Here is a 10,218-nt window from a genome sequence, read left to right as displayed (position 1 = left end):
TTTAAATTATGTTGCAAAATCGAACTATATTTCCTAGGGTCTACTTGTTTCATATATTTATATTTTGTTGTTCTTCTCTTTAGGGTTATTCTTTCAAAGCTAAAAGGAGAATTGAATCTTTTTCAAATGTTTCGTTGGCATTTCATTCAAGCCAAGATTCACCGAACAAATTGGGGCTATTATGAAAAGAAATATGGGGATGAAACTGGGATCAACCCATACACGGCAACCACGAACACCAAGCACCAAATCACTGGCGAGCTTATGTTTATATTCACGCTCCTTTTTTTCCCACAAGATTTAATCATATGAAACATTTCCATGGCCGGAATCCCTAATACCAGATTAGGGTTTTGTCTTAAACACTATGAAACAAACATCAAACCGGGCAATCATATTAATTTAAGCAAGAGAACAACACCCCTTCTTTGAAAGGCAATAGCTTGGATGATAACTAACCTCTGGTAAAACGTCAATGACGGGTCGTCTTTTTTGTTCTCTCTTGCTTTTTTTTTCTTCGCTCCTTCCCCTTACATGAAGTCTTCTTCGAGTTCTTGAAGCGATTTGTTGCTTGAAGCAATGTCTTTGTTTGATGTCATTTTCTCCGATACCATCAACCCTTTGTAACTCCTTATCTCGGCCTGCCTCTCCTTCTCAAGCCTATCCATGTCTTCACGCTTTTTCTGCAGATAAGAAACATGATTCCTCTAACTAAACATAAGCGTTCCCGATAAAATCCAAGAAAGAATTTTCATTGGCCAGTAGGGATGAGAGATCTGAAGGAGCAATGTAAAAAAAATCCCGACCTTCTCTCTCAGATGTTGTTTCCTCTCAGCCCTCTCTGCAGCATTCACTGCCTCTCTCTCAGCTTCATCAGCATAATTAAGAAGAAAACATTAGTTATCAGATATGAAAAGATCAACCCTGATATTTCATGTGCAAGTTACATTACTCAAAACATTTTTTCTTTCCAGAATTTGGTGCACAAGGAAGAAACTCCATGCCCAACTACCTTTCAAATCAGGCTTCCTTTCAACTTTAGTTTTGTTCAACCTGTTAACTATTTCATTGATCCGCTTCTCCACTCTGGTTGTCCGGACCTGCAAAAACCAAAAATCGAGATAGGTATCTATTGATTCATAACACCAGGTAGGTTCAAACATTATCATGTATAACTACACAAGATAAATTTCATGAGAAACAAGAAGTCACCATCTTTGAATTGTGGAAACCAACTTGGCCAACATCCATGGAGGCCGTTTTCTTCAAGTTGGCCCACGGAGTGTAAACAACATCGACATTGTTCACCTTGTTACCTGGCACATAATCCCAAACACGAGTACCGTGAGAAATAGCTGCTAACTGAACTTCTCTAAACAAAACCAAGAAACTGAAACACATTTGAACGGTAAAAGCAGATTAGTCTACGAATGATCACTTCTAAAATCCAAGTTCCAGGGGAAAAAAAAAGATAAAAAAAGGGTCTTCGGAATTTGCCTTGGATGGAGTTAGCTTTCACAAGCTGAGCACAATCCTCAAGTACACCTTCACTGATGTCATCAATAGTCTGACCTTTGTGAAGCCTTACGTAAACATGAGCAGACGACATCTTGTCCACATGGAACCTACAACAAATGCACATCAGCCTATTACCAATGTAAAAGTCTCGAAACTCCTACAGATCACTTGAAAAATGAAAATTTTGATACTAGAAGGTAATGTCCTGTATGTTTTCTACAGATCTCAAAACTTCAAAATTGTAGATAAGGCAGAAGCAGGCAAAAGAACATAATGAATAAAACGTTACTTCGGAAGAATCGAGTTCAACGCTCAAAAAGTATCCATATGTCATACAGAAAAAAGACTTATCATTTCTATATTATAACTGGATATCTGCTTGCTGCCACCAAAATGTCAAGGTTTTTGAGCATTGCTGAAAACTATATAATTACAAATAAGTAAACCTAAATTATATCTCAGCAAATGACTCTGAACTGCATTAGAGATGGCAATGTTTCCAAACACCAGGGCCTGAAGATAAGGAAACCGACATATCTCTTCGTTCCCAATTTTTTAGCAACTAAAGCGGATAGAAATCAAAGCAAAATGGTCTCTTCACCAACACCACATTACGTACAAAAAGATCCCCACTTCTACGAAAACCCCATTACTCGATAGAAGAAGACTAAAGGCAATATGTCACCAGAAACAAAAAAAGATCCTACAAAGGATTCGAAACAGGACAATAAAAGAAGGTGGCTTCAAACAAAAGAAAGCCACAACTCTGTCGTTTCTTTTACATCTCTCAGCAATCAGATAATTTTCTTCCCCATTCATTCCAATTCGTCTCAGAACCCCGACAGAATATCAGGAACCAAAGAAACCTCTCTGCGAGAAAAATAATATTTTCCCCTAAATCGCTGAACAAAACCTCTGAGATTCGACAAAATCAGACAACTGAAAGTTCAATTATACAAAAACAGGAATCCAGGGACGAAATCGGAAACAAAGATATAAGAACGTCCAAAATTCAGGATCCTAGGGCAAAAAAATTACCAGATGTCTTCAGGGAAGCCATATTTGATGAGTTCCTCGTTCTCGTACTTGTCAAGACCCATGAAGATGGTGTAGTCACCGGCCTCCGGTCGGGCCTTGAAGTAGAACACCATCGTTGCGGTTCGAGAAGGAACCAAATCGAACGGAGAGCAAATCTAGGGTTTCCCTTTCTCTCTCGATCACGGAGAAGAAGAATTTGGAACCACTCAGGAATAACATCGTTTTATTAGCTGACTTTTTTTCCGTTCTTTTTTCTTGTAAAAGTGGTATTCCAAAACCGCCCTTTCCTTTTTACTTATTCACCGATTTTGCCTACAATTTCTTTAAAATAGAATAGATAGATAAGATAGTAATTGAGGAGTTTTATCGTTATATCACTTCATACAATTTTCATTTGTTTTTATATTCTAATCCCAATCGTTATAAAATAAATAGAATGATAGTAGAAAAATTAAATAAAAAATAGTATGTTTATTCATATTTACTTAAATTTAAAAGAAATGAATTATATTCTCTTCAACAATACATATCAGGTTTTATGTTTTTATTTTTAAACTTTTTAGATTTTTATTTTTTTAGTTATCTAGATAATAGAGTATTCTAGGTGTAATATGCCAATTTATGTTATAAGTCATGTGTATAAAACTATATAAGAGATACCAACAGATAAACCGGTTACTGCTCTACCAATATCAATTATAAATATCTCAATTTATAAGTGGAATTATATTTATTGGGTATCTTATTTTGAATGGATTAGTACAATTTTTTTTTCCGACATTAAGAGTAAGGGCTAATATTAACAATTGAAAACTACGGGTCAAAAAATAAAAGGTAGAAGGAGTAATGGGCACAAAGAACAAAATAAGCTTGAAACCTCTGAAACGTCGAGAAGGTTGTGATGAACACAGACGATAAACAATGTAATTTCATCTCTGCTCCGCATAATTTCCCCAATGTCGCAACTTCATCTCCACCATCTTTCTCCTCCCGAATCTTCTCTCGGCAGATGCTATAGTCTCCGGCCTCTTCCTTCTTTCCGCCGCCGTCGGGTAGACGTACCTCCGGCGAGACCGGTGAGTAGCTGTCGGCTCTCTCGCAGTGTAGTGCCCAACTCCGTGTTTCGCGGTCCCGCCGTCGCCAGGTGTCGGAGGACCATTTGCAGGCTCAGCGGATCCGGTGAGAACTCTAAAATTCGGTATTTTTATGAATCCTTTCATAGTTCTGAATGTTGTTAGCTCGAGTTTTGATCGTTGTTGATGTTGTCGGTTGAGTTCTGCTCTGAGTTCTTACAATCAGATCGTGTTCATCTTTAGCCATGGAGTAAATTACTAAAATTTGTTAAATGGGAGAACACAGGGTTAGCCATTTTACCGTCTGCATCTTGTTCTGTAATCAAGCTTCAGCTATCGTCTTTTGGGGTTTTTGAGTTCCATTGTGAATTTCAATATCCAGTTTACTGACTACAGTGATAATATTTTTTGTGTTTTTCTCCAAGTTTTCAGTATACAGACGAGATTTTTAGTTTCGGCTCTGCCTTAGTAATCAAATTCAATCCTCTATGTTATCGAGTGAGAATTGGCCTATTGCCCGTGCAAACATTCTGGTAACCGTGGTGTATTTTATAGATATTACACCACAATTGGAGCTCGGTAAACCGGAGGATAGACAGAAACCGCAGAAGCGGGTCAGCGGCATATTTTGGATCATACTTCTTAATCTTGGCATATATGTAGCAGACCATTTGTTTCAGGTATTAGCATCACTGTATTGTATCCTTCTCTCTATGCAGAAGACACTAAAATTGACTCAAGAAAGATGGGGAGGCTAGAATGTGTACTGTGTTTGGGACCTTTGGGTTTTGAGACTCTTCTCCTAAACTTACCATACAGCAGAATGTCAGAAGCTTTAGTGGGTTTTTGTTTGATCTTCTGAAAATGTGTTTTTTGGGTACCCGGGTTGTTGTTGTAGCATGTGTTTAGAAAGTGATGCTTGGACTGACTTTTTGTTTAGAAGAAGAACGTCAAGCATATTGTAATTACCAATTTCTTGTGCATTTCATTTCCATTGAGTAGGTTCGCATCATCAAATCTCTGTACTTATATCACAATTGGCCGGCCTGGTACCAGTTTGTGACAGCAACTTTCTGCCATGCTAACTGGTGAGAGTCTATGCTTCTAGGGCCGATCAGCCTGTTTTTTTTTTAAATCCACCTTGTCTCATTGCTCTGTCTTTGAATTTTCCAGGAATCATCTCTCGAGCAATCTTTTCTTCCTGTACATCTTTGGTGAGGATTATAACTTTTCATGTCAACGGAGAATATTGATGGATAATTATGAACTCAGTACTGATGGAGAGTGGGTCTTTTCCTGTGCTTTAACTAGGTAAGCTCGTTGAAGAAGAAGAAGGAAACTTAGGTTTGTGGCTCTCTTACTTGTTCACTGGCGTTGGAGCAAACCTGGTTTCTTGGTTAGTTCTACCGAGAAATGCAGTTTCTATTGGAGCCTCGGGTGCTGTTTTCGGCTTATTTGCAATCAGTGTCCTTGTTAAGGTAGCAGATTTGCGTTCTCCCATTGTCCCATCTCTTTGTAAATCAATCAGCAGACATTCTTCAAATCTTCTTCGTGTAATACTTTATTGCAGATGTCTTGGGACTGGAGGAAGATACTCGAAGTGCTTATATTGGGTCAATTTGTTGTAGAGAGGGTAAGAATTGTTAACATTCATCCACACATGTCATGTTTATGATTAAATGCCATTCCATTCTCAGCAAATATTCTCTGGGCATTTGGTCTTCATCATGGATGGAATACATGGGGGAAAACATCATGGAGTGAGAGAAGCTCTCTAGACATATTCCTTAGATGATAATTTTGTCGTGTTATATGATTCTCATAGGTAATGGAAGCGGCTCAGGCTTCAGCTGGAGTATCAGGAACTGTATACGGAGGCTACTCTCTGCAGACCGTGAATCACATTGCGCATCTCTCTGGCGCTCTTGTAGGCGTTGTCTTAGTATGGCTTCTCAGCAGGTTTCCATCCGAACCTACAGATCAAAAGGTGAAAAAACCCCACAGAAGATGATGGTGGGAATGTTGAATTGAAACCTTATGGCCAGGCCAGGTACATATTTACTGTCTTTTAGATATTATCTCAAGAACGTGTGGAATTGATGAATGGGGGCACTAAACCCGCTTCTTGCAAGCACTAATTCTTCTGCAGAATGTAGATCCTCGTCATTGGAACTTATTTAAGAGGAATTGAATGCCCACTGACAAGAACTACACTGTAATCAATCCTTTTGAATGTACACGACAAAGATCTTTCATGGGATTAACACTATCAGAAGAAGAGAGTCGAATCTGCCATGGACATAGAAGACAACTGGGTGAAGCTGGTTTTGTCCTTCAGTTCAGACAAAACTGTACAAGCTGGCTGCTAAATTGATCTGGAGCCCCTTTAGTTTACACTTTACATGTTTGAATCGTTCTTTACGCTGTCTCGTTTGCTATTGCAACAAACGCCACGATGTTTCACGATGGAAACAGCAAACGGCGGTCCATCTACTTGAAAAGGCCCAATAGACTATAGAGTTTCCCAACAAAGCGTGCTGTTTTCTCAAAATATTACCCACCAGCGCGTCGTTATGGTGCATGATACAGTCAGCACGCTCTTCTTCGATACAAACGGCATGTTGTTTGTTGGTTCTCTATATGGTTGGAATAAATGTGCGTAATGAAACGGGCACTGTTTACGTGTTCCATAAATAAACAGCGTGCCGGTTTGCCAAGTCGTAACGTCACGGCGTTCGTCAAAGGAAACGTGGACGGCGTGCGAAAGCTTATTTCCCGGCGTCACGAAATCAATTTCAAACCAGCAAAAGAGAGATCCCATTTTCGCCTCTCAGTCTCAGTGCGCAGTTTCCTTCCCCATACGAAGAATTAATTCTCCGCCGAAGCTTATTTTGCGGGAAAACACTAGATTTTCCCGAGAATATCAATCTCCAAGAGCAAGCAATCGAACAACAAGGTCCGATCTATCCGTCCGTCATCCTCAAATACATTGCCGTCAGCGTACGAATTTCGAGGTACTGTAGAGATTCCCTTGGCATCGATACGATTGTCCGTCGAAGATCATCGTCAGAATTGATCTCCCGAAACTTATTCGCTCGGAGAGAATTTGAGCGATCGAGGAAAAAAAAGATGATGAGAATGTGGAAATGGTATCAGAATTGTTTGGCGATACATCCGGTGAAGACGCAGGTGATTAGCTCCGGAGTGATTTGGGGCTCCGGCGACATACTTGCACAGACGATCACTCAAAGAACAGGGAAGAAACATCTTCGTCAAGATGAGGTAGAAACAATTGGATCTTCTTTTTCGCGTTCTTCATTTAAAATGTCCCTAGAAGAAAATCGAGAACAAAAACCGAAAAAAAAAACAAGAAAAGCATTTAATAATTAGACATGGTTCCGGTTGGATTCAGTTATTTCGTTTTAAAAATTATATCAATCCATTTTTTATATTTAATTCGATTTAATTTGATTCTATTTCTCTTTACGTTTCGATTTCAGATTTTATTGATAAAAATATTTATTCAATTCGATTTGATTTAGATCAATTTTTTTTTTTGGTTTTACGAAAGCCGTAACTAATTAGTTTTTATATGAGATTCGATGATTACAATTATGTATCATTCGTTTTAAATCGTTTCGGCTGTTAATCAAATTGGTCCCCAAAAGAAGAGAAAAACTAGCCAAACTAGAGTTTTGTGGGCATATCTTGGACTTGACACGAGGTTACGAAGCTGTTGTTCTTACAAGACAAGCGGATTCTCCGGCTTTATTGAGAAACCAGGACGAGAGAAATGAGTCGAAGAAGCTCAACTGGAGAAGAGTCGCAGCTGCGAGCTTGTACGGTCTCGGATTCGTCGGACCTTTTGGGCATTTCTGGTAAGTTGTGATGATCTAATCAGAATCTCTAATCTCTCAATCCATTCTGTATACGGAAAACTGAGACCGTTTCATATCGGTTAACGAGATGGTAACTCATTCGGTCAGTACCTTAAATCTGTGTTCAGGTACGAAGGTTTGGACCGAGTGATAAAGACTCGGCTCCGACTCCAGCCAAAATCCTTCAAGTTCGTCGCTGCAAAAGTTGCGCTAGACGGATTCATTTTCGGGCCGCTGGATTTGCTCGTGTTTCTTTCCTACATGGGATTCACCACAGGGAAGAGCAAAGAAACCTCTCTGCGAGAAAAATAATATTTTCCCCTAAATCGCTGAACAAAACCTCTGAGATTCGACAAAATCAGACAACTGAAAGTTCAATTATACAAAAACAGGAATCCAGGGACGAAATCGGAAACAAAGATATAAGAACGTCCAAAATTCAGGATCCTAGGGCAAAAAAATTACCAGATGTCTTCAGGGAAGCCATATTTGATGAGTTCCTCGTTCTCGTACTTGTCAAGACCCATGAAGATGGTGTAGTCACCGGCCTCCGGTCGGGCCTTGAAGTAGAACACCATCGTTGCGGTTCGAGAAGGAACCAAATCGAACGGAGAGCAAATCTAGGGTTTCCCTTTCTCTCTCGATCACGGAGAAGAAGAATTTGGAACCACTCAGGAATAACATCGTTTTATTAGCTGACTTTTTTTCCGTTCTTTTTTCGCGGTGTATGGCCTGCCATCCAGATTGTGAATTTCCGGTATGTTCCCGTGAGGTATCAGCTTCTTTATGTGAACTTCTTCTGCTTGTTGGATAGCTGTTTCCTCTCATGGCTCGAGCAACAAGAGAATGCCGCTTGGAAGCAATGGCTGAAACTGTTAATACCGACAAACAAACAAGAGGACAGTCATAAGAGATAACAGTAGTTCCAGACCTATATCAATTCAAAGTAAAAACAACATATCCCAGTTCTCACTTTGTAATAAAACCAGGATTTCGAGTCAACCCAATTCGGAATCACAATATATTTTTGCAATACCTTTCTCGTTGCTTCGGTCCATGTGAAGGTTTTTCCGAGTTACTTTGTATACCATTTGTTATTCAACTAATGCTGATAAAGCAGTTCCATTGAGCTGTCTGAATTGCAGCTTCTCTTTCTACTGCTGAAAAAGCTACAATATTTCACTCTGGTTCCATCTCCTTGATCATGGTATCGATCTTCTCGGGCAAGCGAGCTCTTCTATACCCTGCGATCAACAGATCATAAGTGGATCTTGTAAGGCAATAACTACCCTTGATTCGATCCAGAAACAAGTCTAGCCTATCATATGCTTCGCCCCTGAAATACGCAGATATCACTTTCTCAACATCGCTTGCGATCTTGAATGGGAACCCTCGTTTCAGCATTCTCCCAACCGAATATTCAATGTCGTCTAAGCGATCTAAACTTGCATATGTCGTTATGATTCCATGGTGCACGCAAGACAGCACTTCTGGATCCGTCTGTCTCCGTTCTTCCAGAGTAACAAGCAGATCTTCGAGTTCTGCCTCATTCTGACAGCTGGAGAGAAATCCGACAAGCGTCTTGGCCAAATCTATGTTGATTTCATATCCAAGATCGAGCAAATTCTTTACAAGTTCCTTGACTCGGACAAAGTTCCTCTGCTCGCAGAGAGCTTCAAACATGGTTTTAAGCACAGTGTCGTTCGGCATTATTCCTACAGAAGTCATTTCCTCGTAGAATCTGTCAGTGCCATCAAAATCCCTGGATTTGACACAGACACGCATCAGATTTTCAAAGTTTTCAAGAGTACCCGGAAACCCAGCATCCTTTTTAGCAGTAAACCATCTTTGTGCAGCATCAGAATTATTCAACTTGGCGAAACCCGAGATGAAAGCATCATAGGTTTCTGCATTTGGTTTGAAGGAATGAGAGTTCTCCATTAATTCGAACAAGCTAAATGCCGCTAGGGCATTGTTGGAGCACAAACAAGTATGTATCAAAGAATTGAAGACCAGAGCCACAGGTCTTACTCCCTGTGCTTCCATGGAGGAGAACACTTGCATTGCAAGAGGAACATTTTGGATTCTCCCGCAAAGAGAGATGAGATTAGAGTATCTCTCATGATCCCTCTCTTTTGTCTTCAACATTTTCTCCAATCTCCATTCCAGAACCTGCGAGAAACCATGGATAGTAAGACTTCTTAGATTAACGAAGAGAGATTAATTATCAAATCGAATTCACTATCTCGCTATCGATACCGGTTTCTCAACACGTGAAGTAAACTCCGCACTGACTTTCTCGGAAGCCAAACAGAGGAAGGAGCGGGGGAAAATACGAGAGAGGGAAATTAATTACCAGCCGAGCCTTGTCCGGAGAAGACGAACTGAGAGAAACGATGACAGTGTCCCAAATAGATTCTCCGCTTTCGAGGAGCGACTCATGAGAATCTGAATCAAGCGTGGTTTTGATCTTCCATTCTGGAATCTGAAGCAACCTCTTCACCAGAGGAGGAAGAACTGTGGTGGAAGAAGAAGAGGAGGAGGTGGCGTCAGTGCAGAGAAACCGATTAGACTTAGGGTTTATGATCAAGAAGCGCGAACTCAAAACCCTAATCGCCATTTCTCCTTGTCGTCCTGATCAAATATGTTCTTCGCCTGTCCGTTTTTTTGCTCGACTGATAGCTCCGCTCGCTGTCTCAGACGCATACATG

At 40.1% G+C, this 10,218-nt stretch overlaps 4 protein-coding genes across 6 annotated transcripts; 2 read left to right on the top strand and 2 right to left on the bottom strand.

Annotated features, from left to right (window-relative positions):
• Positions 1-200: 200 nt before the first annotated feature.
• On the bottom strand, positions 201-2,759 carry LOC104815053 (coiled-coil domain-containing protein 25-like). The gene is made up of 6 exons (XM_010543346.1): positions 2,557-2,759; positions 1,498-1,625; positions 1,213-1,316; positions 1,013-1,100; positions 807-868; positions 201-683 (listed from the first exon to the last, which is right to left on the bottom strand). The coding sequence occupies exons 1-6, from the start codon at positions 2,667-2,669 to the stop codon at positions 531-533; spliced, it is 648 nt and encodes a 215-aa protein (XP_010541648.1). The 5' UTR covers positions 2,670-2,759; the 3' UTR covers positions 201-530.
• Positions 2,760-3,461: 702 nt separating this feature from the next.
• On the top strand, positions 3,462-6,058 carry LOC104815054 (rhomboid-like protein 11, chloroplastic). Of its 2 annotated transcripts, XM_010543348.2 has the most exons (8): positions 3,462-3,735; positions 4,185-4,309; positions 4,632-4,717; positions 4,803-4,843; positions 4,941-5,107; positions 5,200-5,262; positions 5,455-5,679; positions 5,779-6,058. In XM_010543348.2, exons 1-7 carry the CDS (start codon positions 3,513-3,515, stop codon positions 5,638-5,640), a joined length of 891 nt encoding a protein of 296 aa, XP_010541650.1. In that variant the 5' UTR covers positions 3,462-3,512; the 3' UTR covers positions 5,641-5,679; positions 5,779-6,058. The 2 variants fall into 2 exon arrangements, with proteins under 2 accessions (XP_010541650.1, XP_010541649.1); XM_010543347.2 differs by having other exon boundaries at positions 5,455-6,058.
• An 88-nt stretch (positions 6,059-6,146) lies between these two features.
• LOC104815150 (PXMP2/4 family protein 2-like) lies at positions 6,147-7,819 on the top strand. The gene is made up of 3 exons (XM_010543466.1): positions 6,147-6,911; positions 7,413-7,507; positions 7,636-7,819. Exons 1-3 carry the CDS (start codon positions 6,759-6,761, stop codon positions 7,817-7,819), a joined length of 432 nt encoding a protein of 143 aa, XP_010541768.1. The 5' UTR covers positions 6,147-6,758.
• Positions 7,820-8,233: 414 nt separating this feature from the next.
• LOC104815052 (pentatricopeptide repeat-containing protein At1g63080, mitochondrial-like) lies at positions 8,234-10,194 on the bottom strand. Of its 2 annotated transcripts, XR_772039.2 has the most exons (3): positions 9,864-10,194; positions 8,544-9,679; positions 8,234-8,379 (listed from the first exon to the last, which is right to left on the bottom strand). XR_772039.2 is itself a non-coding variant. In XM_010543345.2 (2 exons), exons 1-2 carry the CDS (start codon positions 10,125-10,127, stop codon positions 8,687-8,689), a joined length of 1,257 nt encoding a protein of 418 aa, XP_010541647.1. In that variant the 5' UTR covers positions 10,128-10,194; the 3' UTR covers positions 8,234-8,686. The 2 variants fall into 2 exon arrangements, 1 of the variants encoding a protein (XP_010541647.1); XM_010543345.2 differs by having other exon boundaries at positions 8,234-9,679.
• Between the last annotated feature and the right edge of the window lie 24 nt (positions 10,195-10,218).

The sequence above is a fragment of the Tarenaya hassleriana genome, unplaced genomic scaffold (assembly GCF_000463585.1).
Source record: "Tarenaya hassleriana unplaced genomic scaffold, ASM46358v1 Cleome22, whole genome shotgun sequence".
NCBI classification, from domain to species: domain Eukaryota; kingdom Viridiplantae; phylum Streptophyta; class Magnoliopsida; order Brassicales; family Cleomaceae; genus Tarenaya; species Tarenaya hassleriana.
The sequence above is the reverse complement of the archived record's forward strand: the minus strand, read 5'-3'. Positions and strand labels throughout refer to the sequence as shown.

Bases quoted from the DNA above. Each gene is read 5' to 3' on its own strand.
- LOC104815053 (XM_010543346.1), bottom strand. From the start codon at position 2,669: ATGGTGTTCTACTTCAAGGCCCGACCGGAGGCCGGTGACTACACCATC. The intron at 1,317-1,497 runs GCAAATTCCGAA...ATTATGTGCCAG, and splicing joins GAAAGCTAACTCCATCCAAG to GTAACAAGGTGAACAATGTC. The intron at 869-1,012 runs GTAGTTGGGCAT...ATGCTGATGAAG, and splicing joins AAGGAAGCCTGATTTGAAAG to CTGAGAGAGAGGCAGTGAAT.
- LOC104815054 (XM_010543348.2), top strand. From the start codon at position 3,513: ATGTCGCAACTTCATCTCCACCATCTTTCTCCTCCCGAATCTTCTCTC. The intron at 3,736-4,184 runs GTGAGAACTCTA...TGTATTTTATAG, and splicing joins TTGCAGGCTCAGCGGATCCG to ATATTACACCACAATTGGAG. The intron at 4,310-4,631 runs GTATTAGCATCA...TCCATTGAGTAG, and splicing joins TAGCAGACCATTTGTTTCAG to GTTCGCATCATCAAATCTCT.
- LOC104815052 (XM_010543345.2), bottom strand. From the start codon at position 10,127: ATGGCGATTAGGGTTTTGAGTTCGCGCTTCTTGATCATAAACCCTAAG. The intron at 9,680-9,863 runs GTAATTAATTTC...GGTTTCTCGCAG, and splicing joins CTCCGGACAAGGCTCGGCTG to GTTCTGGAATGGAGATTGGA.
- LOC104815150 (XM_010543466.1), top strand. From the start codon at position 6,759: ATGATGAGAATGTGGAAATGGTATCAGAATTGTTTGGCGATACATCCG. The intron at 6,912-7,412 runs GTAGAAACAATT...TTGAGAAACCAG, and splicing joins AACATCTTCGTCAAGATGAG to GACGAGAGAAATGAGTCGAA. The intron at 7,508-7,635 runs GTAAGTTGTGAT...ATCTGTGTTCAG, and splicing joins GGACCTTTTGGGCATTTCTG to GTACGAAGGTTTGGACCGAG.